Source organism: Ambystoma mexicanum, chromosome 8 (genome assembly GCF_040938575.1).
Source record: "Ambystoma mexicanum isolate Mex_15411 chromosome 8, UKY_AmexF1_1, whole genome shotgun sequence".
Lineage (NCBI taxonomy): Eukaryota > Metazoa > Chordata > Amphibia > Caudata > Ambystomatidae > Ambystoma > Ambystoma mexicanum.
This window is the reverse complement of record NC_090929.1, coordinates 228,744,280-228,771,787: the sequence shown is the minus strand read 5'-3', so window position 1 is coordinate 228,771,787 and position 27,508 is coordinate 228,744,280. Positions and strand designations below refer to the sequence as shown.

The following is a 27,508-nucleotide window of genomic DNA, read 5'->3' as shown; positions in this document are numbered from 1 at the left end:
GGACTTTGAAGGGATTGGGACTTCTGCCTAGAAAAGAAATCAAGTGTTTTTACTTACTTGTAAAGAGTTGGTTGGTAACTGTAATTCTAAGAGTGAACAGTTACAAAAGTTCTTACTGATCTTGAATGTGTGATGCACTGTTCTTAAAAGTATGGTTAACATCTTTTCTTCCTTAGCCACTGTTTTGCCAGTCTAAAAGAAAATAGATGTAAAGGTATTTTACTCTCCTGTGATTAGGTTGTGCCTCTTTACAAAAGTAATGTGTTGGTATCACCAGGTTAGTCCTGCTAGGATAACTGTATGAGTGTCCCCCAACTGGGTCTTGCTTCCCCTGACTTGCTGCTAGCCTGTCTTTAATAAGTCTACAATAGGTTGTTGCCTACCTAGAATATCTATTCTGTAAAGTGTGACATTGGGTTTTACTTTCCCCTTCATTGTGAAGTTAAAGTAAGTGGGTTCTACTTACCTTGTGATAGCTGTGTGCCATCCAAAACAAGTGACAAGAGTTATTGCTTATCTCAATCTGGGGTTCCCTGATTTCCAAAGCATCTGTAATTGTATATTACATCCATTAGGTTTTGCTCACCTGGTATAACTGTGTGTTATGACAAAAGTAGTGATAGGTTTTTACTGCACCTAGAATAAGTGTTTCACTATTCATCAAAAGTATATTGTCTAGTTGACTGTTTATGTGATTTGTTACAAGAGTCACTGTACAACTGGAAGGGCCTACTGTCCTTGTATTACCAAAAGTAATCTAAAAATAACCATTGGTCTTTTACTCCCAAGGAATAGGCTTGGCCTATACTAAATGTGTATAACAAGGTTTTGACTTCCCTAGAACTACTGTTAGGTGTTCCAAACAAGGTCTATACTTGGGTCTGTGTACCTTCAAGTATAGTGTTGTGTTTTATATTGTGATTTCATATAATGTTTCAGTATTTACTTAACCCCTAGATTTATCTGGGCCTACTGGTATTTAAATAAATCCTTTATTTTTATAATACATAGTGTTTCAGTGTTTCTTTGGATAATTTGTATTACAATTTTCACTTGTACTGTATCTACTGCCCTCTCTCCCTCCTAAGATAAGCCTGGCTGCTCTGCCTACGCTACCATGTACTCAGGTGGTACGGTCTTATACTAAGAGTGGAGTCTTGTACTGCCTCAGTTGAATGGTTTTACTAGGCCCTTAACTGGACTTCAGAAAAACTGTCCTAACAGTCCCCATGTATTCCTGTATCCACCCCTGTCGCTATATATCGGTATGCCGCTATGTATGCCCCCACCGTCCTGTCCACGTGCCTGGTCTAAGGTCTTTTTTACTGAAAACCACCATATCGCACCACTACGCTTACTCTCTACTGTACACCATCATTTCATTCAACTAGAACACAGCTATACCCCTGATAATTTGGCCTAGCTGTTCAGATACGAATATGACCCCATGAACACCTCATCGCCCTAATAGAACGGAGCCAGCTGAGCACATTCCGGTTAGCCGTTCACATAGGCGTTCCTCAGGCATAACGCAGCCAGAACCCAGTCTGGGTGTCCACCCACCAAACTGTACACATCCAACTGATATCTTCAGCACCACACCGATCGCTAGAAGCAGCTATCATTCAACAACTACACCAGCTGCAGACATATCCGGTGCACCGACGCACCATACAACACTATCTCTCTCTACTAACTTGAACTATGGTTCCCGAGGGCTTTCAACCTCCAGCGCTTTGTAGTCATACCAATGATATATAAAGCGCTATATAAATGCCAAGTAACATAACATAACATTATCCCTGTCCCTCCTTGTTAGGCAGAATTATATGCAGTACCCTTTGGGAACACTACACACAATTAAGACTACAAGTGAGAGTACAATTTCACCTTTGGTACAAGCCTCTACTACACAGTTATAGTGGTAGCAGTAGCGGAGCAGCCAGACTGATCTCAAGAGTAAGTGAGCAGTACAAATAGTTACACAAAGGACAGCAATTACTATGATTCTGGCAAACACTGACTCAAGGTTTCTAAGTAAAAGAATATATATTTATTTACTCACCAGTTGTATAACATTTCACTATTCTAAGCAAGATCAAAAATCACAATCATAAATGCACCACACCATGTCCCTTAAATTCCAGACAAGTTAAGCTCACAAAATGATGTGGGAGCAAAATGACACTACAGCAATTTAAAAGGGAGGGAAAGACAAAGTTATTAGAAATTAGGCAAAACCAACAGGTAAGTACTCTGGGCAATTGGACAAGAGAGACTACAGTGAGGAGATCAGCTAGAAAAGGTTTAGGGCCAAAGTCAATGGTTCAAAAGTCTTTTGCTCAAGATCACACAGTTCAGGGTAGTTTGCGGTAAAGTTCGTGGCACAGATTCCGGACGAGGTTGGTTGGTAGAAAAGTTAGTTCAAAGAGAAGAGAAGGACAAGCCCTCGGATTGAAGAAAGATTTCAAACACTTTCACCGCGGCTGAGCAAAACGTACAACCGGATTTGCACAGTACCTTGAAACGGGGAGGGGGCTGTAGCTGAGGCAGACGTTCCTGGTAGTTCCTGTAGGCTCATGGTTCCTGAAGCGACTGTCGGACTGATCAGAAGTAGGAAGACTGGAGGATCCTGCTACCCAGGGAAGAAACCAGCAGCAGCGCCAAACAACAAATAAAAGGTACGCTCCTTAAAACCCAAGCAGTGTCTGACGTTCCTGGCTATACGGCCCACTGTAGCTCTGTACAGCGAATTCGACCAGAAGAGGGGTCCTGGCTTGTAGTTTGGGCGAACTGGTTGGTCCCACCAGCTCAAGGGAAGAAGTTTCCTGGAGGATCTTCTCTGTCGGATTTGGAGATTAGGACCTGCAGCAGGGCTTCACCGGGCGGTTCAGTCGTTGTAGGGGTCCTTTTCTTCCAGTTCCCTTGTTGGTTCTTTCGTTCCCGTGGCGACTCTGCTCTTCCAGTCCCAGAGACCTGCTTTTTATGCAGTTTTCCCCCATTCATACAGCCTGGCTGTCAATCACACTGCAGGGTGGCTGGCCTGGCAAGGCCAGTCCCCTTAGCCAATCAGACAAGAGTGCGACTTGGGTTACTAAGGGAACCCATGGCAGGGGTCCGAAGATCCCTCCCTCACATCCTGCCTACCTAGACTATCAGGCGCCTAAAAGAGGGCTTCTGTGCAGAAGCCCGCGAAAAGACAGCAAACAAAGGAGTCATCCCCGGTTTGGCGCGCAGAGAAAAACACGAGAAAGACTTTAACAAAAAGAAATGGTGACTAAACCCAGCCGGAACCAAAATAAAATGTATTTGGTCAAGCGGGTTTATGTTCAAGGCTAATATAATAGCCTAAAACATTACCACGTTTATATAAGATAATCGCGGTAGAAAAGTTAGGGTAGATACCACTGCCACCAGCCAAGTCTTAATGTTAAGGGAGCAAAACAAGGCTCCAAGAGGCACAGACAAAAAGGGGTAAGAGTTAACCCTTTCCAATACTCCATGTAAGATGGGGTGTACTGGGTCTGTGGTTTAAAGTGACTATATAAAGTTAATGGCAACTTTACCTGTTTTCTGGGGGACAGTAGTCAGCCCCAGAAAAATGGAGTCCGAGGGAAGTCTCAAAGACAACCCTGTGTCACTGCACTGAAGGTGCTGTGTAACACACACAAAAAGTGGTGCACATGGAGTAGGTGAGGCTCCAGTGCCCAAGATCACACAAAGTAGAAATACACATAGCAAAACACATATGTAAGAGTGGGAAAAAAGGCTTGCACTCTTAATAAATCCTAGACATCCAGCAAAGCACTCCTTGGCCTACTTTCTTTACCCACTTCACTTCTTTTTCTCTACTTCTCTCTCCTCCTAATGTTATCTCTTCTAAGTTATTGTCAGAAGGTTCGCAGTAACTGCAGTACTGATGTATACGAGCCTGCAAAATGCATACAGCAGGAGGGTGAGCAAAGAGGAAGAACAGATAAGTTAAAAAAGAACAATAGAGCAAGGGCAAAAGGGCAGACTGCAGCGGCGATCAAGAAGGGATGGGGAACCATGCACTGAACAGACAATGTGGAAATCCCATCCTGGTAGTTGTGAAGGCATCATGAAGCAAGACCCAGCAGCAGATTCAAAGTTCAAACAAACTTGCTTTATTTAACTTAAATGTCAGGATGTATGAAGACCTAACTTGCCCTGAGCAAAGGTGGGATTTCCCTACCTAAAGAAACTAAGGTATGTCGGAGTCAAAGAGTTCAACTTAAAAGTCTGTCTGTGTCCAAAACCTATCCTTGCCCTTACAACTAAAGCTAAACAATATGTAGGGATGTCAGCAATAAAAGAAATGATGTTCCAAACAATGTTTTGAGCTTCTTCCAGCTCCTGGCTTACCTTTCAGCTCCCCTTCCCAAGTTTAAAGCAGTTCCACAAAACTATTGGGGTTACCTTCCCCAAGTCCAAGACAGTTCCACAAAGCCTTGGGATTCCCTTCCCCAAGTCCAAGACATTTACACAAAGTCTCAGGGTTCCCCACACCAAGTCCAAGACAGAAGGTTCAAAGTTCAAAACAAACAAATTCAGAATATTGGGATCCTCCCCAACCTTCTTACCACAGGTGCAGGGGCTCCTTGGTCTAGGTGCAGTGCACAAACCACATGGTCCACCCATCTCAGGTCACACAACCGATACCCCTTTTTCATCTACTTTAGCAACTATTGTCCACTGCTTTCCCTTGACAGTGAAAAGTATTTCTTGTATCATGATTATTTTCTTGCAACACTTTATCGTGGCTAGCTTGGTCACCATTCACTTGGTTATACTTTCGATACTGGCTCCTGCTAATACAGGTTTCCTCTTAACCTGTATTTCCTTGACCACTTAGCTTGTGTCAATAATTGTTTCCCTTATCACACACTTCTTGGGATTTTACCTGCTTTGCCAACACTTGTATTTCATTCAATTCACTCTGTGGTATTTGCTACCTTCACACTGTTGCTTTTATTCCACTCAAAAAATGCTCATTATTTGCTTTGTCTCTGTGCAGCATTCAGAAATGCTTATTCAATCATACTTCCATGTTGCTTTAATTTTGTACGTTATTCAATGATTCTTTCAGTTTGTTCAGTATTCAAAACTTGAAGCCACTTTCAATTCAGTTCAAGATTATAAGCACTCACTTCAGTATTCAAAAGTGCTTATCAAGAAAGGATTATTGCAGGTTTTTGGAGCGCCCCGGTATGAATGTTTCCCATCTGCACTCACCAGCTTCAGGCTGCAGCTCCCATTGGCTTTGTTCTTTTCCTCGCTGTGCCTTTCCAACTTACACGGTCTCCGCTCTTCTCTCCCGGAGGTCGGGAAGAGTGCTGCTCGCTCTTCCTCAGGTCCGTGACAAATGGAGTGCTTCGGCACCCCACAGAGCCTGCTTGTGCCTGAGAAGGATACATAGGACTTCCCGTCCCTCTATGGGCCTGCCTCCGCCCCGGCGTCTCCTTGCCTGACATGGCTCCCTGCACTTGCGTCTCCTGCTCCTGTCTGTTCACCAGCTTCCAGCTCCAGCTGGCTCCATGTTCCAGCCTGCTGTCCGTTCTCCTCTTGTGTGAACAGCCCGCAATTTTGAATCCATTGGGCTTACTAAGTGACCACAGGTGGTGGTCAGTTAGTCCAATTGTCTGACCATAGTCAAATGGACATGCTTGACATTTACAATACTCTGCAAGCCTCTTTCTCATCTCAGTACTAGAGTGGTGAAGTTACTTACTAGCGTTCACCACTCTTAGTTATCTCTTCCGCGTCGTAGTACCATAGTGGGTTGAATGATGGAAAATATGGGGAGGTGTGTTACAATAGCCCATACAGGCTGGGGAGGGTTGGACGGGTCTTCATAAGGGAAAGGGGGATACCATGAATCTCTGTTAAGCTTTTTTTTTAAAACAATTTTTATTGATTTTATTTCAACAACCAACACAAACCAAACTTAGTGTTCATGACAATATTAATACACATCATTTTATCTTGTCCACTGTGTTCCACCCCTTCCCACCCTCCCCGCAAGCCTACTTTCCTTCCTGTTCCGTTTCTTCACCATGTGATAGGGTTTCTGTATCGATTACTTCCGTTGGGTCCTGGTCACTAGCCCTGTCACTTGTGGGCCCAAATAATTCTGCAATTAGTTGTTTCCAGGCCATAAAGTTTCCTGCTTCCTCCTCCCCCCCCCACATAACTCGACTCTTGCCATACTGCTATTTCCACCTCTGTCCATTTTTGTAGATCCTTCCACCACGTTTCTATTCTTGGTCTGTGACATGCTTTCCATCTCATTGCAATTTTCCTCTTTGCTAGTACATACACCAGGTCTTTCAATTTGCTCACGTGCTTTAGCTTGTGTGGTCTAGGGAACTCTCCCAGTAGGCAAGCCCATGCTGTATCTATCTCTACTTTGATCCCTTTATAATCCATCCTGTGTGCTACTTCACCCCAAAAGCATGTTCTGGGCATGACCAGAACATATGTACCATTCCAGCATTTTCTTCATTACATTTGGGGCATGAGTGTCGCCCTGCAGTTTTAAATTTAACTATCCTTTGTGGCGTCATATACGCCCTATGGGTTATATATAACTGTATCTGCTGTAGCCTGGCATTCCTCGACACTTTTTTGTAATACATTTGAGCGTGCTCCCACATCTCAACACTCATTGGGGTCCCCGTTTCTTCTTCCCAATCTTGTCTAAGTTGTACAACTTCCCTTCCCACCTTGGTCATCACTAGCTCATATATTCTTGATATTTTGTGCCCCCCCCCTGCTATGTTGTATATTGTGTCTATGGCGGTATCACGTTCACGCGATAGTTTTTCTTCAGACCATGTCTCTTTGATCCACTGCACCACCCTGTGATATGTAATATACTGTCCTGCATGTACCCCTGTTTCTTACACCAGCCCCTCAAAATCCCTTATATTCCCTTCTTGCCATATATCTCCCAAAGTCTCTATCCCCACAGGCTCCCAATGCCTCCTAATCATTAATCTTAGTTGTTTTTCTTTTCCCGCCAGAGCTACCAATGGCACCTGCAGGGAGCATGGATAAGGGTCCTCCATCATTTTACAAGCACTTCGCCATATCTCCCACCCAAGTACCATCATTCTCGGGCGCCCCTCCATGTCCGCTTTGGGCAACCACATCATCTCCTTAAGGAAGAATGGGGCACAATCCTGTTGGAAGAACCTGTTTTCCGAGGTCGGCTCCTCAGAATGCCATTTGGCTACGTACTGGAGTTGGCTTGCTATATATTAGATCTCATAATTTGGTAGTTTTATGCCTCCCTTCTCGTGTGAGTTTTGCAGTTTCCAAAGGGCCATCCTGTTCCTTGTCCCTTGCCAAAGGAATTCCCTGCGTATACTGCTCATCTTAGCAAAGAATCGCTTGGATATCAAGTATGGGATATTCCCAAAGTAATGTAACAGTCTTGGCAGGACCACCATTTTAAGCATTGCCCCTCTGCCCATCATCGCCAAGTGAAGTTTCACCCAAAATCTCATACTATTTTCTATGTTCCGTACGGCTCTCAGTATTGTGCTGGTGCTCTGCTTCTACCGTATGATATATGTCTATTCCCAGATATCGAAACGTGCTGACCTCCCATAGTATCTGGAGGATCGGTAATTGCTCTAGTGGAATCCCTTTATACCTCCCCAATGGAAACACACAGGACGTTTTGGGGTTCACTGCTATGCCTGAGAGCCCTGCAAATCGGTCCAGCACTTCCAGGACATACTGTAGGGTTTCTTCCGGGTAAAGCAGATACACCATGTCATCAGCATAAAAGGAAATGCGATTCCCCTTTAATGACGATACCTATTGTGTCATATTGCTGCCTCAAATACATCACCAAAGGCTCTAAGGCCAAGATTTACAACATGGGGGACCACGGGCATCCCTGTTTGGTGCCTCTACCAAGCTGCCATCTCTCTGATATAACTGACCGTGTCTTCACTCTGGCCAGCGTTTCACTACATAGCAGTTTGGCCCATCTTAGATATCCCAGCCCTATTCCATAGTTTGTCAAGGTAGCAATCAACCATGACCATTTGACCGAGTCAAAGGCCTTAATTGCATCCAGCGACACAATTGCCATTTCATTTGTCTCTTCATTAGCATATTCAATGACTCGATGGAGTTGCCTAAAATTGTTGGATATGTTCCTGTCAGGGACATAACCAGTTTGATCGGGATGTATTGATTTAGTAATGACTCTCTGCATTCTATTTGCCAGGACCGCTGTCCGTATTTTGCTGTCCTGGTTCAACATCGACAGGGGTCTGTAGGATCCAGGTCCACTCACCACCAGGTTTATTGGGTTTGGGGAGCGGTATGATTATCGCTTCTCTGAAGGATTCTGGTAGCTTTCCGACTTCATATGATTCGTTGAGCATTTGCAAGAGTGGTGGGAGTGCCTCATTTTTATACATCTTGTAGAATTCACTGGGGAGTCCGTCAGGGTCTTACAAGTGGGTAGCTGCCTCACCACTTCTTCCAATTCCTCTAGAGTGATTGGTGCATCCACCTCCTCTCGTTCTTCAACACTAATCTGCGGCAATCCTATATCCTCTAAAAGTTTGCTTATTGCATTATTATCACTTTCCTCCACGCCCCCATACAGGACATGGTAATAATTTGCAAATTCTGGATTCACTTCCTCCTGGGTATCTGCTATACTTCCATTTTCTTTCACTATCGTCCTGATTACTGGTCTTGGAGTCTCACTTTTGTATAACCATGCCAGAACTCTCCCTGGTTTATCTCCCCCCGCATGCTGTCTCTCTATGTATTTTTTATAGTTTAGATTGCACAGCCTTTCCCAATATCCCGTGCATTTCTGTTGTAACCTAAGTATTGGTTCATTATCTGTCATGATGCCCGCTCCCGGGGAGCCGGTTCAAGCCCTGCATCCCCGAAAGCGGACATCCAGTCCCCAAGGAAGGACCCAGCAACCCCATATAGGGGCCCTTTGGACAGTGTCCTGGAGCCTATGGCGCCAGGCTCATAAAAGACATCAGTCCTGGCGCCATAGGCGCCAGGCTCATTATGGGAGCACTTGGGTGCACTTACCTGATGCAGACCATGCTGCAGGATCCCGGCCTCCTTGAGGCCTGAAAGGAACTACTTTACCTGTGGGACTAATTTACCATCCGGGCATGGTCGGGGAAGGATACATACCTGATTGGAGGAAGGATACATACCTGGAACTTCTTCCAAGGCTATTTAAACCCCACCCGAACAGCCACACGTTCTTCGCGTTGTTCTGCATCTAGCAGCTGGACGCTCACCGTGTCTGCTCCTGCATCCTGACTTCTGCCACGCCTGCCAGCATCCTGGATCACATGCAAAGGAAGAGAAGAAGAGAACAGAAGAAGGAAAAGTCCTTACCTGCTAAATCCGCATCCCGGAGACATCTCGCCGACAATCCTGAAAAGGAAGACTTTATTTAAAAGCTCATTGCGTCGATCGCTGCAGCGCCGCATTCCACTCACCCTGTGCGCCTCCATGTTCAGCAGCGATCATCCGGATTCGCAGTCACGCCCCAGCGCCTAGGGAGAAAAAGACCAGAACAAAAGGTAAGAGAGAGAAGGGAATAAGGAAGGCTAAATCTCCATGTTAAGACTTACCTGTTGATTCATTCCCTCTTCATTTCGGGTCCGCGCCGCATCCAGGCATTTCCGGACCCCGGCCCCTAAGGGGAAAAAAAGAGACCTCAGCGTTAATGAGCGAATGAAAAGACATTACCAAAAAAACGCTCATTAAAGACTTACCTGATTTCTACAAGGATTTCACCTCTCATCTCGGGTCGGTGCCTGTTCCCCGGCATTCCGTACCCCGGCCCCTATGGGGAAAAAGACACTAGCATTAGTACATTAATGCATGGACACAAGGGGGACCTCTTATCAAAGAACTTACCTGGAAGCCAAGCAAGTTTGGTTCTCACCAATCCGAAAATCCAGTGAAGTAACTGGATACCAACGCGCCCCTGCATCAGAAGCAGGATGGAGAGCTCGTCCTTCCAGACCCTAAGGTGAGACGCTACGAGGAATCAGAGAAGGGTTTCGAGGAGGGTGAGTGGGGAAGGTGGGAGGCCGATTGAATTACCCCACAGACAGTTAATCCCCTATTTTCGCCTACAGAAGGATACTTCTGCGAGCCAGACAAGCCATATTTGGGGGCCCGGTCCAGTCCGTCTTCCGAACCCTGCGCATCACCTTAGAAGAGGTCACAGCAGCGCGAACCAGGCCAGCGCCTCCGTGGGAGTCAGGTGAGCGTTACATTATCATCTTTGGTGCTACCTCCCCCTTTCAATGCCTTTTCCAGCTCCCTTTCTGCTTCTTGTAGGTCCGCTACGATCCCTCCTTGTAGCCCCTTGGACTTGGCTTTGGCTATCCCCCTCACCACTACTTTAAAGGCTTCCCAGAGAACACCTGCCGACTTCACACTACCTGTATTAGTCTCAAAGTAGCTTATTATTTCCTCTCATGTCTTCTCTGAAGATGTTGTCCTTTAGCGCTTCTGCTCTGAGACGCCATGTCGGTATTTTTGCTCTCAGAGGTCAATACTGCCACGTCAATATAAGCGTCGAATGGTCCGATGGGACCCTCGCCTTGTATTCCATCTGTGCTATTTCTGTCGTTAGCGCATGCGTGACAAACACATAGTCTAATCTAGTGTATAGATTCTGGGGGGCTGAATAATGCGAATATTGTCGATGGATAGTGTAATCTCCATGCGTCCTCCAACCCGAAGTCTGTTATCAAGGACGGCAGTATCCTGGCTGCTGGGGTCGGTCTATCTATTTTGGAGTCTGCTCTATCTATCTTTGGGTCTATTACGTAATTAAAATCTCCCCTCCCAAATCACCGCCTCTCCCAGGCCTGAGCTTGAGTTTACTATATAGGGTTCTGCAGTATGCCACCGTACCCTGATTCGGGGCATAGGTGTTTATCACACATATCTCCTTGTTTTCCACCAATCCCTTTAATATTACCATCCTCCCATCTGCCTCCACTGTAGATTGCAATAGCTGAAATGGTACATGTGGTGCCACCCAGGTGATTACCCCTCTAGCATGCGCCGAATATGTTGCCCCCACTACATTCCCTCTCCACCTCTTCCGTACCACCTCCAGTTTTTCTTGCGTCAGGTGAGTCTCTTGCAAAAAGGCTATGTCTAGTTTTGGCCGTTGCAAATACATCATAACCTTATTTCTTTTTAAATAACTATTGAGCCCTCTCACATTCCAGGTGACTACTTAAGGTCTCCCATAACATATCTGGGTCTCTACCCTCCCTCCCCAAGTACCCACCAGTTCCATCTGGTCTCAGATCTTCCCTTTTTTATGTAGGATTGTTCCCCAATACAAACGTCTCCCAACTGCTACCTCTACCCCAACTGCCCACCCTCCTCCCTTCCCAGCCCCAAACTTCCCCTAAGTACAAGCAAATCAAACACCCAAACCTCCCTCGCCCCCACCTCCGTGCCCTGCCCCAACACTACCCTCCCCAACTGTTGCCCAGCTCCATCCCTGGATCTCAGGCACCCCGCATCTAGCCCTTTCTGGCAATAGCCTGTACTAGGTTGTCTACATCCTGCTGCTCCTATTTGCTTCAAATTCGCCGCGCTTAGTGTTACCTAGTTTGATCCCCCCCTCCTACCTTTCCATTATGCATGCTGTATCACCATCACTTATCGTGTTTCTCACGGTCTTGCTCTTCTTCTTGTTCCGGGCAGCCCTGTATGTCCAACCACGCCGTCGTATCCTCTGGGGAGTCAAATAAAACACCCTACTTGTATACAGGACTTTCAGCTTCGCAGGATACAATAGCATATACTTGATCCCAGCTGTGCCTAGTCTCCTCTTGACAGCCACATAGCTGTAATGCTGTCTTTGCACCAGCATGGTATAATCAGGGTACGCTGTGATAGTAGCAGTTGCTCTTTTTATCGTTCCACCTTTACAAAAGTACTCCAGAATCTTCTCTCTGTCTTTGTAATTCAAAATCTTTGCTATTATTGCTCGCGGGGGCAGGGGGGCCCAGGTTGTGGTTTCCTCATCAAGGCCCTGTGCGCTCGCTCAACAGTAAATTCTTGTGAAAGCTGTTCGGCCCCTACCTCTTGCAGGATCATATTCTCCACATAGTCCGTTGGGTCCTGGCCTTCGTCCCATTCCGGCAGGCTGACCACGCGTATGTTTCGTCTCGCTCTCCCCTCAGCCTCCTCTGCTCGGCTCTCGAGGTTAGCCACCTGTTGCTTCAGTATATGGACCTCCTTTGCATTGCTTGCACCGGTTTCTGTGTTGGTTTTCACCACACTCTCTAGACCATCGTTCGTTCAGCCAGCGATTGAACATCTTGTCGCAGCAGGGTGACTTCTATTCCTACAGCATCTATTTTGGTTTCTAGGGCAGTTCTTAAGTCCGCCATTGCTGTCCTCCATGAGGCTTTCAGCTCCGTGATGGCTGCAAGGATCAAGCGGTCCTCTTTTGCTGGGGTACCCACCACGGACGCTGCTCCCGCGCCTTGTGCCGGAGCGGTAGGAGTCTGCTGCGTCTTGGCAAAGGCGTCCATTGTGGGTTGCTTGCTCTTGGCCTTGGCCCCTCTCGACATTGCGCAACTTCATCTATATACCACGTTCCATTTGCTCTGTTGCACACAAGTTCTACTTCCCAGGTCTTCCTTGGCGTCACAGGGATAGTTGGTGCTTAAAGGCATTGTCCCCGGTGGTGCAGAAAACGTTAGTCTATACTGTGCCGTGCACCGGGTGGATTGTGTCCCCCCACGTCTTCAACCGTTGTGATATCTTCTAGTATGCCCTCTCTGGCTCCTAGCAGGGCCCCTTGACGTCTGCATGTTCCATGGTATGTGAGCCTTGCTGGTTCCCTCCTCCGGCACCCCTTACCTCGTAATTTGGGCGCCTTGGGGTGTGTAGACTGTGCAGGCCCCTAACTTCCACTATCTTGCGTAATGTTTATAGCTTATTCTTGTGCATTCCGTGTGTTGCACTACGTAGTTTACTACATATGGTGCCCTGCTTCCCGGGGCTGCCTGCTTGTGAGACTTGCCAGTATCTGTTGTGTGTTGATAGTATAGTTTGCCCCCCACGCCTCTATGCGTGGGGTTATCTCCATCTTGTCTCTGTGATAGGGTTGTTGCTGGCAACTGCTTCCCAGTTTATTGCTCCTTTCCGCCTCTCACCTGCGGTACACATGTGGGCCACAGAGTATCCAATGCCTTCCAAACTTCCCGTTTCTTATCTGGTCACGGAGCGTTCATAAACTCGCTTGACTTTTGAGCTTCTTGCATGAACCTGAAAGTCTCCCCACCTCCCCCCCGAGATCCATCCACACCTATTCGTCCGGATCCTCGCAGCGGCAGTCCCGCGCGCGGGTCCCTGGTTTCTCCGTGCTCCAGCGCCCCCCACTCCTCACCGGGAGGGAAAGGGTCCTCCGATCCGCCGTGCTTGATCTGTGCACCACCGGGCCCTCCACTTCTTCAGTACCCCGGTGCTGCCAGCTCCGAGTCGCTCTCATCCACCTCAGCCCCCGCTGCCCCCTGTGTTACCATCCAAGGGGAGGGGGTCCTCAGCCTTCGCGCTCTAGCGGGGCTGCATGCTCCTCCTTTCCCATCGGGGCACTGCTATCGGCTGTCCTTGAGCCGCCTCTGGGATACCAGTCAATTGCAATTCAGGCAGTGGTGCCCGCTTGCCACTTGTAATTGATGCCACTGAGGAATCCTTTGTTCTATCTCGCCGCCATTTTATCGTCCATTGCACCGTGCCGGCTCTGGATACAAAGTAACGCAGCCCCTGCTACTTTGCTTCTTGCAGTTCGCCGATCCGCTCACTCTGTGCCTGGACTGCTCACACGCTTTTCAATGTATTTTGAAGTTGGAATATGCTGCTTAAATTCGCGTATTGCTCCGGATCAATTTGTTGGATCACAGAGCTTTCAGGTAGTGCAGCCTATTCCATGGCTGCTTAGCCACGCCCCGTCTCTGTTAACCTTAATAATTTTTCCCCCTCTTTTTGTAGCTTCTAGATTATTAATATTGTCTGCAATTACCCTGTCTAGAGGGAAAGGGGTAACAATAGGGATTATGGGCTCATCGTGGATTGGGAAGAGGGAGTACCGTGTCGCCCCAGGACATCTTCTCCCCAACCCCCAAGGACCCGCCATCTAGGTGATCCTCGCTAGCTTCTCCACCCCCAGGGTCCGGATCCAAAAACGATGGCCTTTCCCTGGCCACCTGAGAAGAGGATCCAAGGGCAGTAGATGTGAGGACACCATCCGCTTTCTCACATTGTACACTTAAGTATTTCAATCAGGCGATACACCCTGGTCTCAGCCTAGTATTCAGCGCACTGCTGAAATGCTTAATTTATTATGTCTATAGGTTCAATATTCAGAGTGATATACCACTCATATCGAACCCCTTCTCAAAATACCCCAGGTCACAAAGGACCAGGAATCAGGCTGGTTGGTAAAGGTAATTATTTATTTATTTATTTATTTAAAATTCAAATCACACATATACTTTGTAATAGGGAGCAGCAATCACCAATGGGGTGACAATAACAGATAATAAGGTGTGTAAGGCATAATTCACTTGTAGCAACACCAATATAAAACACAGGGAAAAGAACACTTTTGGCTTGTTTGGAAGATGCCACATAAATTAGGATTTCCCCCTGCAATATTCCTCAACCCACAAATAAGCAATTCTGAATAGATATAAGGAAGCAGCAGGTAATCAGGAATAAAGAACAGTAAACAGAGTTTGCATACAACCTTCCCTCCCCAAACCAGAGAGAAAAACGGGTTGGAAATCTTACACTTTTTAAAATGACATTCGAAAATGGTTTAGCAAAACAATGAAAAAAACTATGAAATGTGTTCTTAAATCAATACAAATTTCTATGGGAGCAACATTGAAAAGATGCGAACAATCATGAGCTACAGTTTGAGCAAAAGTAAACACTTTGAATCTGAATGGAAGGTCGGAAATAATTTAGAGTGAAAATCTCACGTGTAAAACTTTGCAGAAATGCGGATTCCCGCCTAAAATTAACCAAACGGTTTTTAAGGAAAACGGATGAAATATACTGATTTTGAGTGCGGTTTTTAGTTTAGGATGTAGCTATGGGTTTTAGGTATACTTGTTAGCTAGAATCCTGTGCAGTGCCCTTAGGGACCACTACACACAATTAAGACTACAAGTGGTAATACAAGTTCACCTTTGTTACAAGCCTGTACTACACTGTTAAAGTGGTAGCAGTAGCAGAACAGCCAGCCTTATCTCAAGAGCAAATAGAGATTACACAAAGGACTACAATTACTGTGACTCAAGCAAACACTGACTCAAGGTTTTTGGTTGAAAAGTAAAAGTATATTTATTTCTAGACCATATGTTCTTAAAACACTTCACTTTTATTAATTTAAAATCACACATAAAATACACTACACACAACCAATTCACTTTGTGCAGTGCAATTCAAGGTAAGTACCTATGGTTTTGACAGACCAGTGTTGTGAAACAAAGACGTTACAGGGGGGACAGATGCGATCACTTTTTGACAGTAATGACAGTTCGGTTTTACTAAAGATTTGCGTACCCGTGGGAAGAAATATTACCGGAGTAAAAACACACTTAGCACCTGAATCAACACAAAAGAGTTGGGGATAAAAATCATAGGCAATACTTTTGTCAAGGCAGATAGAATCAGAGGACACTTTCCTACAAGTGAATAAAAGTCAGTAGACCTGCGCCAGTGTCAAGTGGAACAGGGTTCCTGTTGTCGAGGATCACACGGTTAGTACAGTTCACGATTCGAGATTGCCAGGAGTACTTAGATATTGTCAAAAGAGGAAGCAAAAGTTATAAGAGGGAAGGAAGAAAAGGACAAGCCGTTAGCGAGGAGAAAAGGTTCACCCCAGTTCCTCGAAGTTGGACACAGTACTTTATTCGAAATGAAGAAGAGCTGGTGCCATGGCAGTTGTTCCTGGTAGTTCCTGCAGATTCACGGTTCCTGTGACTTCAGTCGTGGAGATAAGAAGTACGACATCTGGAGCGATCTGCACTACCCAGGGATGAAGCCTGCAGCAGCAAAAAGCAACAGTGAATAAAAGGTGCTCTCCTTTAAAACAGGAGAGGCTCTTCAGGCAGCTATCAGGACCACTACAGCTGTGTGCAGCGATTTCGACCAAGAAGAGGATCCTCTGCCTGTGCAAGATGAGCTGGTTGATCCCACCAGGCTCAACGGAAGAAGACTCCGGACTGGATCTTCTCTGGTCGAAGGGTAGATAGCTCAGGACTGCAGCAGGGCTTCACCGAGACTCAGTAGTTGCAGCAGCCGTCTTCTTCTCCGCTTCTCTTCGGTTCCTTGCAGTTCCAGTGGCGACTCTGACTTCCAGCCCAAGAGTTCTGCCTTTTATGCGAAAATCCCCCATTCACACAGCCTGGCAGTCAATCACACAGAAGGGGGGTTGTCCGGCCCGGACAACCACCCCAGCCTATCCTGACAAAGTGTGACTTGGGTTTCCAAGGATACCCTGTGCAGGGGGTGACTACACCCCTCCCTCACATTCAGCCCACCTAGACACCCAGGCGCCAAGAGGAGGGCTTCTTGGGAGAAGCCCGCCAAAAGACGGTGAACAAAAAAGGCAAACCTCGTTTGCCGCACAAAGTAAAACACAAGAAGGACTTTAACAAAAAGAAATGGCGAATAAACCCGACTGGAGCCAAAAGAAAGAGTATTTGGTCAAGCGGGTTTATGTTCGAGGCTAATATAATAGCCTGGAACCGTACGACATTTATATAATATAATCGCGGTAGAAAAGTTAGGGTAGATACCACTGTCACCAGCCAAGTCTAAATGTTAAAAAGAGCAAAACAAAGCTCAGAGAGGCACAGGCAAAAAGGGATAGGAATTAACCCTTTCCAGTACTCCATGTAAGATGGGGTGTACTGGGTCTGTAGTTTTAAATGGCTACATAAAGTAAATGGCAACTTTACCTGTTTCTGGGGGACAGTAGTCAGTCCCAGAAAAATTGAGCCAGTGGGAAGTCTGAAAGACAACCCTGTGTCACTTCACTGAAGGTGCTGTGTAACACACACAAAAAGTGGGGGCTCATGGAGTGGTGTACTCCAGAGCCCAAGATCACACACACAGTATAAATACACATGGCAAACCGCATGTAAGAGTCGGAAAAAGGCTCACACTCTTACCAAGTGGAAGAAGTAAACTCCAGAAATCCGGCAAAGCTGCTGGTGGACTCACTAGGTGAGGAACATTAGCCATAGAATGAGAATACTCCCTAACAATACTCCAGAGTTGAAATTAAGTCTCTAGCTATTAAATTGAGTGAGCTATGGAAGGTTGAATGAGAGGCGTTTTTGGAACATAAAGGCGCGAAAAAGAAAATGTAATTACATTTTTACAAAGATGGTTATCTCTACACTAGGGCATTCAGGTTAGGTTACAAAATTGAAACACAGTAAGCTCTAGAGTTGATCCGCGGAACCAACACCAGCACCTCCGTGCCCGCCCTGGCAGACCCAGTCCAATTACCCAAAGGAAGATTAAAGGTTTAGGATTTCACAAGACAAAATGATTTAAAGAATTTAGCACTAGTGCGAGGAATCAAGGCAGGGTGGCTTGACAATGTTACAAGTCCTTAAGGTAAGGATAGGATGGTTTGGAGATTGGGATGGAATAAAACAAGGCAAGGTATGCTCTGATTTTCTATGCTTCTTATTAATACTTACAGTCCACTTTAATTTAGGATTTTGGACAGTCAAGGGTTCTGGTCATCACACGGAACAGGTCTAACCAAGGACAGCTGGGCTACTCGGGCATAACAGGATCAGGTGGGCGGTTCTGGTCACCGGACTACTCTGGACTGGAGACTGCGCTGGACTGCACTGGTTACTGGAGACTGGAGATCAGTGGGATGGCGAGTTTGCAGCAGGCATGCATTTAGTAGTAGCAAGCCAGACTGGATCAGAATGCTTCTCTTAGGTTTTGGGATTTTTAGATTTTGAGGCCTAGCTGAAAAAGGAGTTCAGCAATGCTGAGGCCTTAGCTTTGTAAGGAAAATTAGGAATCGGGAACAAGGATGGAGAAATCAGGAACAGGGCGCCACGCAGAAATTCAGGAAGAAGTCAGGAATCAGTGTCTGTGTGCTGTCAGGTTCCCTTATTTATCATGCCAAATGACATCACTAAATCGTATGGCAGGGGCAGACTTCCTGTCCACACCCTAATGCTAGGATTGGGCAAGAGCACAGTTTCCGCCTTGCTTTTCGCTGATTGGTTGACAGAAAAGGATGACATGTGTATGGGATGATTTTTACCATGACTAGAACCTCCCCTATCTACTGGAACCAAAATCTAACTTTCCCACAAATACATATTTATGTAGTTATGACCTCTAAAAAAATCAGGTACAAAGGTTACATATTTTGTGAGTCACATTTCAATCCGAATCCCAAGTCTGTGGGACCTGGTTTTGACTTCCTGCTACATTTTGGCAAATTTAACCCTGAAAGATTTGGCCTAACATTTCCCAATTTTGTACATAGATACGTAATTACCCCTGGGATATGTGTACGCAATGTTATGAAAAAAGAAGGCACCCAAATCACACAAGCAGGGTCTCAGTGACACCAGAGTTCAAACCTCAAACTTCGGCATGCAAACCGAACCCATAAACCTGTTACCTGCTACTTCCAATAACTTAATTCAAAAACCGGCCCACACAAACATCAAGATTGCCCCAATATTTCTAAAACAAAAATTGCACAAGGGGAAAACAATTAAGGCTAATGCGGAGAAAAAGCAAGTTGCCACAAAACTGGCACCAATTTTTTTAAAACCATTTGGGAAACCAGTTTCTGCACTACCCTCATCCAATGAATCTCCCCCCATCAGTCCCTCGAGCTGAGACGCCATCAAGTTCCACACCAGTAGAAGAAGACTGTTGGAATGGGTCAGAGAAATTCAAAAACCTTGACATACGTCCTCAGTATAGAGGTAGTGAGAAACTTGAAAGAAATCAGTATTATTCCGCCACAAACAAAGAAGAAACTGCGACGACAAACTTTACAATTCCAAAAGTATGGCTTAGATTAGAGAAACAGAACAAAATAAAATCACTCTGCAGATCTGCTTTATTGTCGGAAATTAAAAGGAATTACAACCTGTCTCTCTTCGCCTCAGAAGATATCGAGTACCTCTCCTTTCCGATAAGCGAAGACAAGTTCTTCGCGGAGATAGTCCTTGCCTCAAGAAAGGCACAGCAGGCACTCATTCGCAATGTTATGTTTGCAACATTAATACTTTCCGCACAAACGGTCATTCTTCATAACTTCTGTTCCTTATGCAGTAGTAAGTCCTACCAAGTCTTCGAATGAATAGCATAAAATTAGATTTAGAATTATGCACTTTTCAAATTTTTTCTCATTCTTGCTGCCAAGTTAAATGTCTTGAAAGTTCAGTTGCAAAATAGGCATTTTAAACCAAATGTCACTTGTCAGTTTTATTTTCTTTTTCCCAAGTGTAAGCACATGTCAATCCCTTTGAAGTAGAATGAGGGGCCTCTCCCTTGAGAGTGAAGTTTCCTGCCCCTCCCACTGGAAGGGTGAGTCTTAGCCTGCTATTGTCTTAGCCTGCGGCAAAAACAAATGTCTAATGTGACTTGAAAAGGCCCATTGTCCTGGGGATTCAAAGCCTCCAGCTAGCAATTAGCCTTTTCCTGTTCCAGCAGTTGAGGTGTCACCCTTTCTCATTGCTTGCACTGGCAGAGCAGGTTTTTATTTTTATAGCTTACTAACTCGGCCTGGGTTTAGCTTTGAGTTTCACCTTTTAAATCTTTACTTTAAACCTATGGAATTAAAAAGTTTATAGGTGGATTTTTAACAGTAGCAAATCCTTTTACATTCTTAAATAATTAAGCCTTTACACAAGAATATACTTAAAAAATATGCGATTTTGCTCTTGATTCAGGAAAAGCACATTAAACTTAATTCTTTAAATTCGGTTTTCATTTGCAGCAAATACACATTTAGTCAGCTCTAGTCCTTCCCTTGAGTGCTGGAATTGTTTGCAGCATGCATAAATGTATCAAGCATTTGTTTATAGTATTTCTCTGGACAGCTCATTCTTTAGATACTGTTGAAAAGAAATAGCTGCGTTTCCCGTGGAAAAAGAAAAACAAAGTCCCTGCGTTGCTTTTTCAAAGATACCTTTGGTATGAGTTGTCATTCAAATGAGGCCCGGCTCCTCTGAGACTCAAGACTGATCCTGGGCATTGCAGGGCCCTTTTGGTCACAGTGGTTCATAAGAAATTATGGATTTAGCGCCAAAACAGCACATTTTAAGGTTGAATAGATGACATTTTTAAGAGGCATTTTGGGTTTACAGCAAAGTAATGCTGCTTCTTTCCTTTGCTCCATGTAAAATGTTGCAGAGCACACTGGCACATTCCTGCAGTGAGTACTCTGTTCCACCACACCTGAAATGTGTGTTGGCAGGGCGGTGCAGCCATTTTCTGGTTATTGCAAAGCGCAGTTTAGGGATCTTGGCGCGCACAAGAGTCAGCACATCCATTTTGTGCTGTTTCTGGCATCAAAGCAGCAAAGAGGTGTAACATAGCATACCTGAGTGGGTCAAAACATCCCACAACACAGTCTGGACTTGTTATTGTCCACAGAAATAAAGGAATTGAGTGCCTCTGTGCAAGTTACTTTAGCAAATACTCACTCTTCAGAGCCATGGGCGAAGGGACATCAAGAGTGGCTTTTGTCTCTGGACCCTAAGGCACAAACAAGGAGTGTACTTACATGAGACAACCCTAAGTGGTTCCAGTCGGGACATGCACTGAATGCCTTCTGCAGGAACAGCAATACCTCACTGTTACATTAAATACACTATAGACAACAGGTAAAACACAATAGGAGAAGGGGCAGAGAGTCCAAAGGGAACACAAGAATTCAGAGCAGGAACTATGGATGCAGAAAACTCTAGAAAAGTACTAGTACAAGTTAACTGTAGCATGAGACTAGAACCAATCTGTGGCAAGGGACTTCGAGATAACTAACTGGCTATTAAAACTGGACAGGGCTATGGGACTTGGGACTAGAACTAAAGGGAAAGGTAGAAACCGAAGCAAGAGAAACAGAATCTAACTAAACAGGGTAAAGGTTGGTACTAAATAGACTAGAGACAGCAAAAGAAGAGCAAGCAGGGATCAGCACAAGTGACTGAAGGAAAACAGTGCAAGTAGCATTGGTTGCAAGCTTTAAGGACACAGCACAATAAACAAGGTGGGAGCTGCAGGAAAACAGGCTTGATGATGTAGGAACAGAGTTCAAAGGCTGGAGCATTGGAAAGTGGAGCAAAGCAGCACTGGGTAGTTTAGCTCAGTGGCAACGCGCTCGTCTTGGAAGCAAGACGACCCAGCGCAAGACAGGTTCGAATCCCAGATCCGTGCTTAGAGACCTCTTCGGTATTAAGGGCTTTATAAAACAAATAATTGGAGCAGGGAAAAGTCACAGGCAAAGCACAAGGCAGAATGGTCAGCAAAGCAGAGTAATTCCAAATGGGTTCAGCTACACAAGTTCAGAGCTCCATGGATGAACAGGGACATTCAGGGCATTGCAGCTTATAAGCACTGCTTTCAAGGAGGAAAGGTGTGGTTAGTTCAAGCCTCCAACATGGACTCTCAGAGAGAAGCCAGTGATGATGAACTCCAGGAGTTTTTGCATTGAAACAAAAACAGTAGTTGCTGTGGCATTTTGGATTGCGGGCTATTGAAATGTGCTTTCCTTCTTTGGTTCAAGATGGATCGCCCCACCCAGAGGCAGAGATGTGACAATTATTTTCCCAACAGAGTTAAACATACAGATTTAGATTGAGGGTTACGCTTTGGTACAGTCCTGTTTGTGTATGCAAATTGTTTAAGGTTGCACCACCTCTGTTATAAACCATTGTAATAGATCAAACCTATACAGAATCGAGAATAATACAGGAACAATTTGAAAAGACTATGGGCCTCATTAGGACCCTGGCAGTCCTGTAATGAACGGTTCCGGTACGGGAACAACACCGTTCATTACGGGCTGCCCTATTACGAGGACTGCTGCAGGACCCGCTAAGGAACGCCTGGTCCGACCAGGCGTCCTTAGCGGGTCCCGCTAGCAGTCCAGGATGCTAACAACGGGCCCGTCATTAACAGGCCCGTTGTTAGCATCCTCCCCATTCCCATTGAGCCCTATGGGGCTCGAATGGGAATGGGGATTAATTTTTCCCAGGTCCCAGAAAAGGGCAATTACCGGGTCTGCCAAGGTTGGCAGGACCCGGTTATTGCCCTTTTCTGGGAGCCGGTAAAAATCATAATCATAATAAGGGCACGGCTACCGCCAGGGTCGTAATGAGGCCCTATAAGTCTGTACATAATTGTATCATATTTAACAGATGAAATTAAAGATCGATTATGCAATCCAGATGTATTTCTGTTTGTTCTGCATTCATTTCCCATAGTCTGCTGGATGATTTGATACTGTTTCTTTATTGTTTAAACATTTTACATTAAAGATATAAAACAGAATGATCAAAATAAAATAAACATTTTTGAAAGTAACTTGTAATAAAATATATATTGTGGTGAAATATGGTGATTGCAGATTTGCATTCGGGCTGATGAAAAAGGGTGAATGATACTGCACGATTATCTGGAAAGTCACACTATATAAATGTTAATTTTGGTTGTTGTAAGTTCCCGGTGGGCTTATCCTAAATCTGTCATTATTGAAATTATTCTTTAGACAATCCGGGTGCCGCCTCCTATTTTGTTTACAGAAACTGATATTGATGGTAGTGTGGGATGTCGATATTCCCTCAGAGTGAAGCACAGGGATTCATGGAGCTAAAGTGCAGGAAGGGGTGGGAGGGGGCAATGTGCGTCTCAGAAAAAAATGGTTGAGAAGCAGCATCATTTTCAGAATGAAGACCCTTGATAACACAGGAATATCCCTACAGTGTGTCGAGAGCAGTCAGAACTTCTCAGCACAGCTGTGCTGGTTTCCACCAACTGCTCTGCTTCTGTGGCAAATATGCCAAAGCCCAGCCACTGGCAATCTGCTACAAGTAGCTCTTCAGAGAACATGTGCACTTAGGTTGTTCTGACATGGTGGCATGTGCCAGCGGTCGGAGGGAATGAAGGGTTTCATTATTCTAATGGTTGAAGCATATATTTGTAGTATCCATTTGAATAATTGCCATTCAGTCATGCTTGTGTTAAATTAGTTTTGCCATCTGCAGTTTGAAATGATTACCAAAGAAACCTTTTCTGAATCAAGTTCATTGTAATCAGTACTTGGCTTAACCTAATTTAGCTCAATGTGGGAAAAGCTTCATTTGCAAAACAAATTATCTTCTCCTTGTTGGTGTACAATTCAAGAAGCACTGTTCACAATCTTAACATTTTTCTGTTTTTTTTGTTGCAGGGAATCAGTGTAATTTTCAATGTTGCCCTTGGATTGTTAAAAGTAAGTCATGCTGTTGAAGAGATTTTAAACCATATTCGAACAAAACAACTTTGCATAAAACTATATACATTTTCAAAATATTATATTCCTATATTTGTTTCCTGCCTGTAGTCCAACCGGATCTGGGTAAGGAATATTGGTCCCGACTCTCTTGCTTCCTTTGCTTTGTGTACTGTTGATACATTCTGTTTGTACAATTTCCATTATGACTTGCAACCTCTTCCCTCACCCTTATTGGCTCTTCACCTCTCCACTCCTCGTTTATTGTGCAAGGATCTGAAAAATCTCACCAACTGTTTATTTAACCTGATATTACAAAAGTTGTATTATGAAAACATACTTTGAAATAAGTAGGAAACATACTTTTGTTTAAGTAGTTGACAACTCACTATTGGTATTATTTGCTCGTGGTTTTCTTACTGCATAAAGTGTGGAAATGACTGCCACTTTGGTCCTATTCAGAGCTGCTTCTTCAAATGCTTTTAGATAGCAAGTTGGGCATTGTTGTCTGCAGATCCCTGGTACCTTCATCTCAGTAAGGTTTTTTTTAGGTTGATTTCCTCACGGTTGTTCAGTACAAGTGTAAGTAGTTCAACAAAGAGAAGGAAAGTGAGACTGTAAATGTATATTTCCATCCTGGCGCACATCCCTGCTTCAGCTCACCTCTGATACTCTTTCCCAACAGTCGAAAAATATGCACAAGAAGAAGGGTCATTCTAATGAATGGTGTCCTCCCACAGATTCTTAATCTTAGACATATTACTCCTGCTTTAATATATCTCTGAAATGTTTGATAACAGTGGGCGCCATGCAGCATTGGCATCGATGTCCTTCCGTGTTCTTCATACTCGCAGCCGGTTTATGGTCTTTGCATCGAAAATGATGCATCGAAATTAAAATCCATTAAAAAAAATCCAATGACAATAAATGCATCGAAATGCTATCTTCTGAATTAAAAGTACATATCCATCGAAACTTGTCCATCGAATATAGGAATGGATAGTTTCGATGGATATGTACTTTTAAATGTAAAAGATAGCATTTCGATGCATTTATTTTTCACGTTATAACATTACATGCAGCAGTCCAGTCTTGAAATCTTTAAAGTATTTCGGCACTGGCCAGCTTCATGTAACATTTTAGTGCTTATTGTTTATTGGGGGGTGGGAGGGTCCACCCGACCCTAACTGTAACCCTTGCCCTTGACCCTACCCCACACTAACCCAAACTCTAATCTTAACCCAACCCTAACCCTTGCCCCACCCCTAACTCTAACCCTAGCTCTAGCCCTAAACCAACCCTAACCCTTGATCTAACCCTAGCCCTAACCCCAAATCTAGCCCTAACCCTAAATCTAACCCTAACCATCCATCGAAATTATCCATCGAAATTAATTCAACGAATATGCTTTTCGATGGAAGAGCAATTCAATTAATACATTTCGATGGATATGAATTTGATGAATACATTTACATCTACCCATCACAGACTTACAGCTACACGCCTCGAGCGCCTCAGTGCTTTGATCAGGAGCAGAGACTCAGCGCCTCGGAGGGCCGGACCCCTAGGGATCCAGCGACTAGTGAGGATCGCTTCTTTGAGCTCTTCCTCCTCCTCATGCGCTCCCCTCAGATGATGGGGCTCCTAAAGGACATAGTAAAGGAGGTGATCCCGCAGGTGGTGCTTTCCTGGCCTCCTCCTCTGTGCCCTCCACCTGTTATTCCAGCGCTTCTGGTGCCTGTCCCACTCCCAGTCCAGGCCTTACCAGTTGCCCAGACCCCTCCGCTGCCTCCTGTACCACCAACCCCTCCCCCTCAACAGCCGTTGGACCTGTCTTTGGCTCCGGATTTAGTGGGGGACTCCGCTGGCAACTGTCCCATGGCCCAGATTCCCCTGCGTGGAAAAAAAAAAGGGGGTGGGGGGACAATGATGGCAATGACGCCCAGGATGATAAACCCTCAGCCTTTCATGACAACCTTCAGGACCTAGCAGAGTTCTTGGGTGTCCCTCTGCCTGAGTCGGGAGTGCTAGCAGAGATTTTGGGCAACTTCCTGCAGGTGGCAAAAAAGGTATGGGAGAAACCCAGTGCCAACGCCCAGATGAACAAGAAGTTGGACAGCACTGAGAACCAGTCCTCCAGGCATCCCATCCTCAGCCGCATTCTTCAGTGGCAGCTGCAGCCCCACTCTATTCTAAACCATCGTCTCTGTCGTCTTCCTCCTCGGACGCCACGTTCAGTTGTCTATCCAAGGAGGAGGTCTTTGAGTTTTTGGGCAAATATTGTTATGCTATATGAGGGATAAATCTGCGGCAGGCCAATGCTTATACCCTTATAGCCACAGCTAACCAGAAATTGCCGGGAGCTTGTGGAGTATCTCCATGACCTTCTGTCCGGAGAGCAAAGCTGCCTTCAAGGCCGGTCTGGCGGATGCCTGGCCTGTTGCGCAGGACCTCTTCGGTTTCCCCAGATCAATACAGCCATAAGAGGGCTGTGCCTGGGTGTCGAGATTAGGATGGCGTGGATGCATGCCACAAAATGTTCATCTAACGTGCAATAACGGATCCTAGATCTGCCCTTTGGGGGCGAGGACCACTTTCATTCGTTGACCGATGACTATTTGTCATAGAAGAAAACCTCTGCGCAAACCGCCAACTCCTTGGCTATCCAGACAGAGCCTGGTCAGAAAGTCCTTCCCTCAGTCTCAAGGCAAGACCTAATTTGAACCCTGCGCTTTCACCAGCTTCCAGGGGTTCCGGGACTGTGGTAAACAGAGGCCTGACAGGTCGCCCAGTAACAACAGGAGGACGCAGCAGATGACTTTGCACAGGTTTTTCCGCTCCCCCTCCTCTATCCCTGCCTCCGACGCCAAGAAGCAGTGACGTCGTGATTGGGGAACACAGCTCCCCAGTAGGGGGCTGGCTGACTCTTTTCCAGGACAGCTACAAACGTTTATTCAAGAGTCTGTGGATCCTGTCTATACTCTCCACTGGCTTCAGTCTTCCTCTAACATCCTCTCTTCCTCGTCAGATGGGGTTCCCGGCCCTTTTACAGGAGATCAGCTATCTTTTGGAGATGCAGGCGGTGGAACTGGTCCATCACTCTGACAGGGGCTCCGGTTTCTACGCCAGGATTTTTGCGCTACCCAAGAACAAACAAACAGGGTGGCTTGCGGGTAGTGCTGGACCTGTCATTTCCCAATCTGTCTTTACCGCTCAAACGCTTCAAGATTACTCTTGCACACATATCGGAATCCCTGTGTGCAGGGGACTGAATGTGTTCCCTTGACCTCAAGGATATGTACCTTCATATCCCTATTTACCAGCCGCATGGGAAGTTTGTGCGGTTCACGATTATGTCGTACCACTTCCAGTACAAGGTGCTCACTTTCGGCCACAACTCGGGCCCCTCGGGTGTTCACAGAGCTGATGAATGCAGTGGCTGGTCTCCTCCACCGGGAGTGCCATTGCTTATACCCGTATCTGGATGACTGGCTAGTCGGGCTGGCTCACCCGAGGGTGCGGTGCATACTTGCCAGCGATTGGTGGATGTTCTTCACCAGCTGAGGTTTTCCCTCAACCGACAGAAGTCGCAGCTGACTCCCACCCAGGATCTGGTGTTTATGGGAGTGCGCTGGGACACAGCAGCTTAATGGGTCTTCCCCACTCCAGAGAGGCTCATGTCCCTCCACAAGGCAGTGGGGCACTTTATGGCCATCTCAACCACCTCAGCATGGTGTTCCAGCAACTTCTTGGACTGATGGCATCTTGCATGCTCATGGTGTAATATGCCCGCCTCAAGATGAGGCGTGTCTATTTCCACCTAGCGGCCAATTGGGACAAGGAGGTGGGATCTCAGTCTGGCCAGATCCTAATACCCCCGCTCCTCTTTGCGGATCTTCGCTGGTGGCTGTTGGATTGCAATGTGGC

The 27,508-nt window shown here is 45.6% G+C and overlaps 1 protein-coding gene across 5 annotated transcripts in view; it reads left to right on the top strand.

The window, feature by feature from the left end:
• RABGAP1 (RAB GTPase activating protein 1) overlaps nt 1-27,508 on the top strand; it is a 3,038,993-nt gene that overhangs the window by 2,320,551 nt on the left and 690,934 nt on the right. For all 5 annotated transcript variants that reach the window (XM_069609645.1, XM_069609642.1, XM_069609641.1 and 2 more), the window contains one exon: nt 23,540-23,581. In XM_069609645.1, coding sequence (XP_069465746.1) covers nt 23,540-23,581 — 42 coding nt within the window. The remainder of the gene's footprint in view (nt 1-23,539; nt 23,582-27,508) is intronic.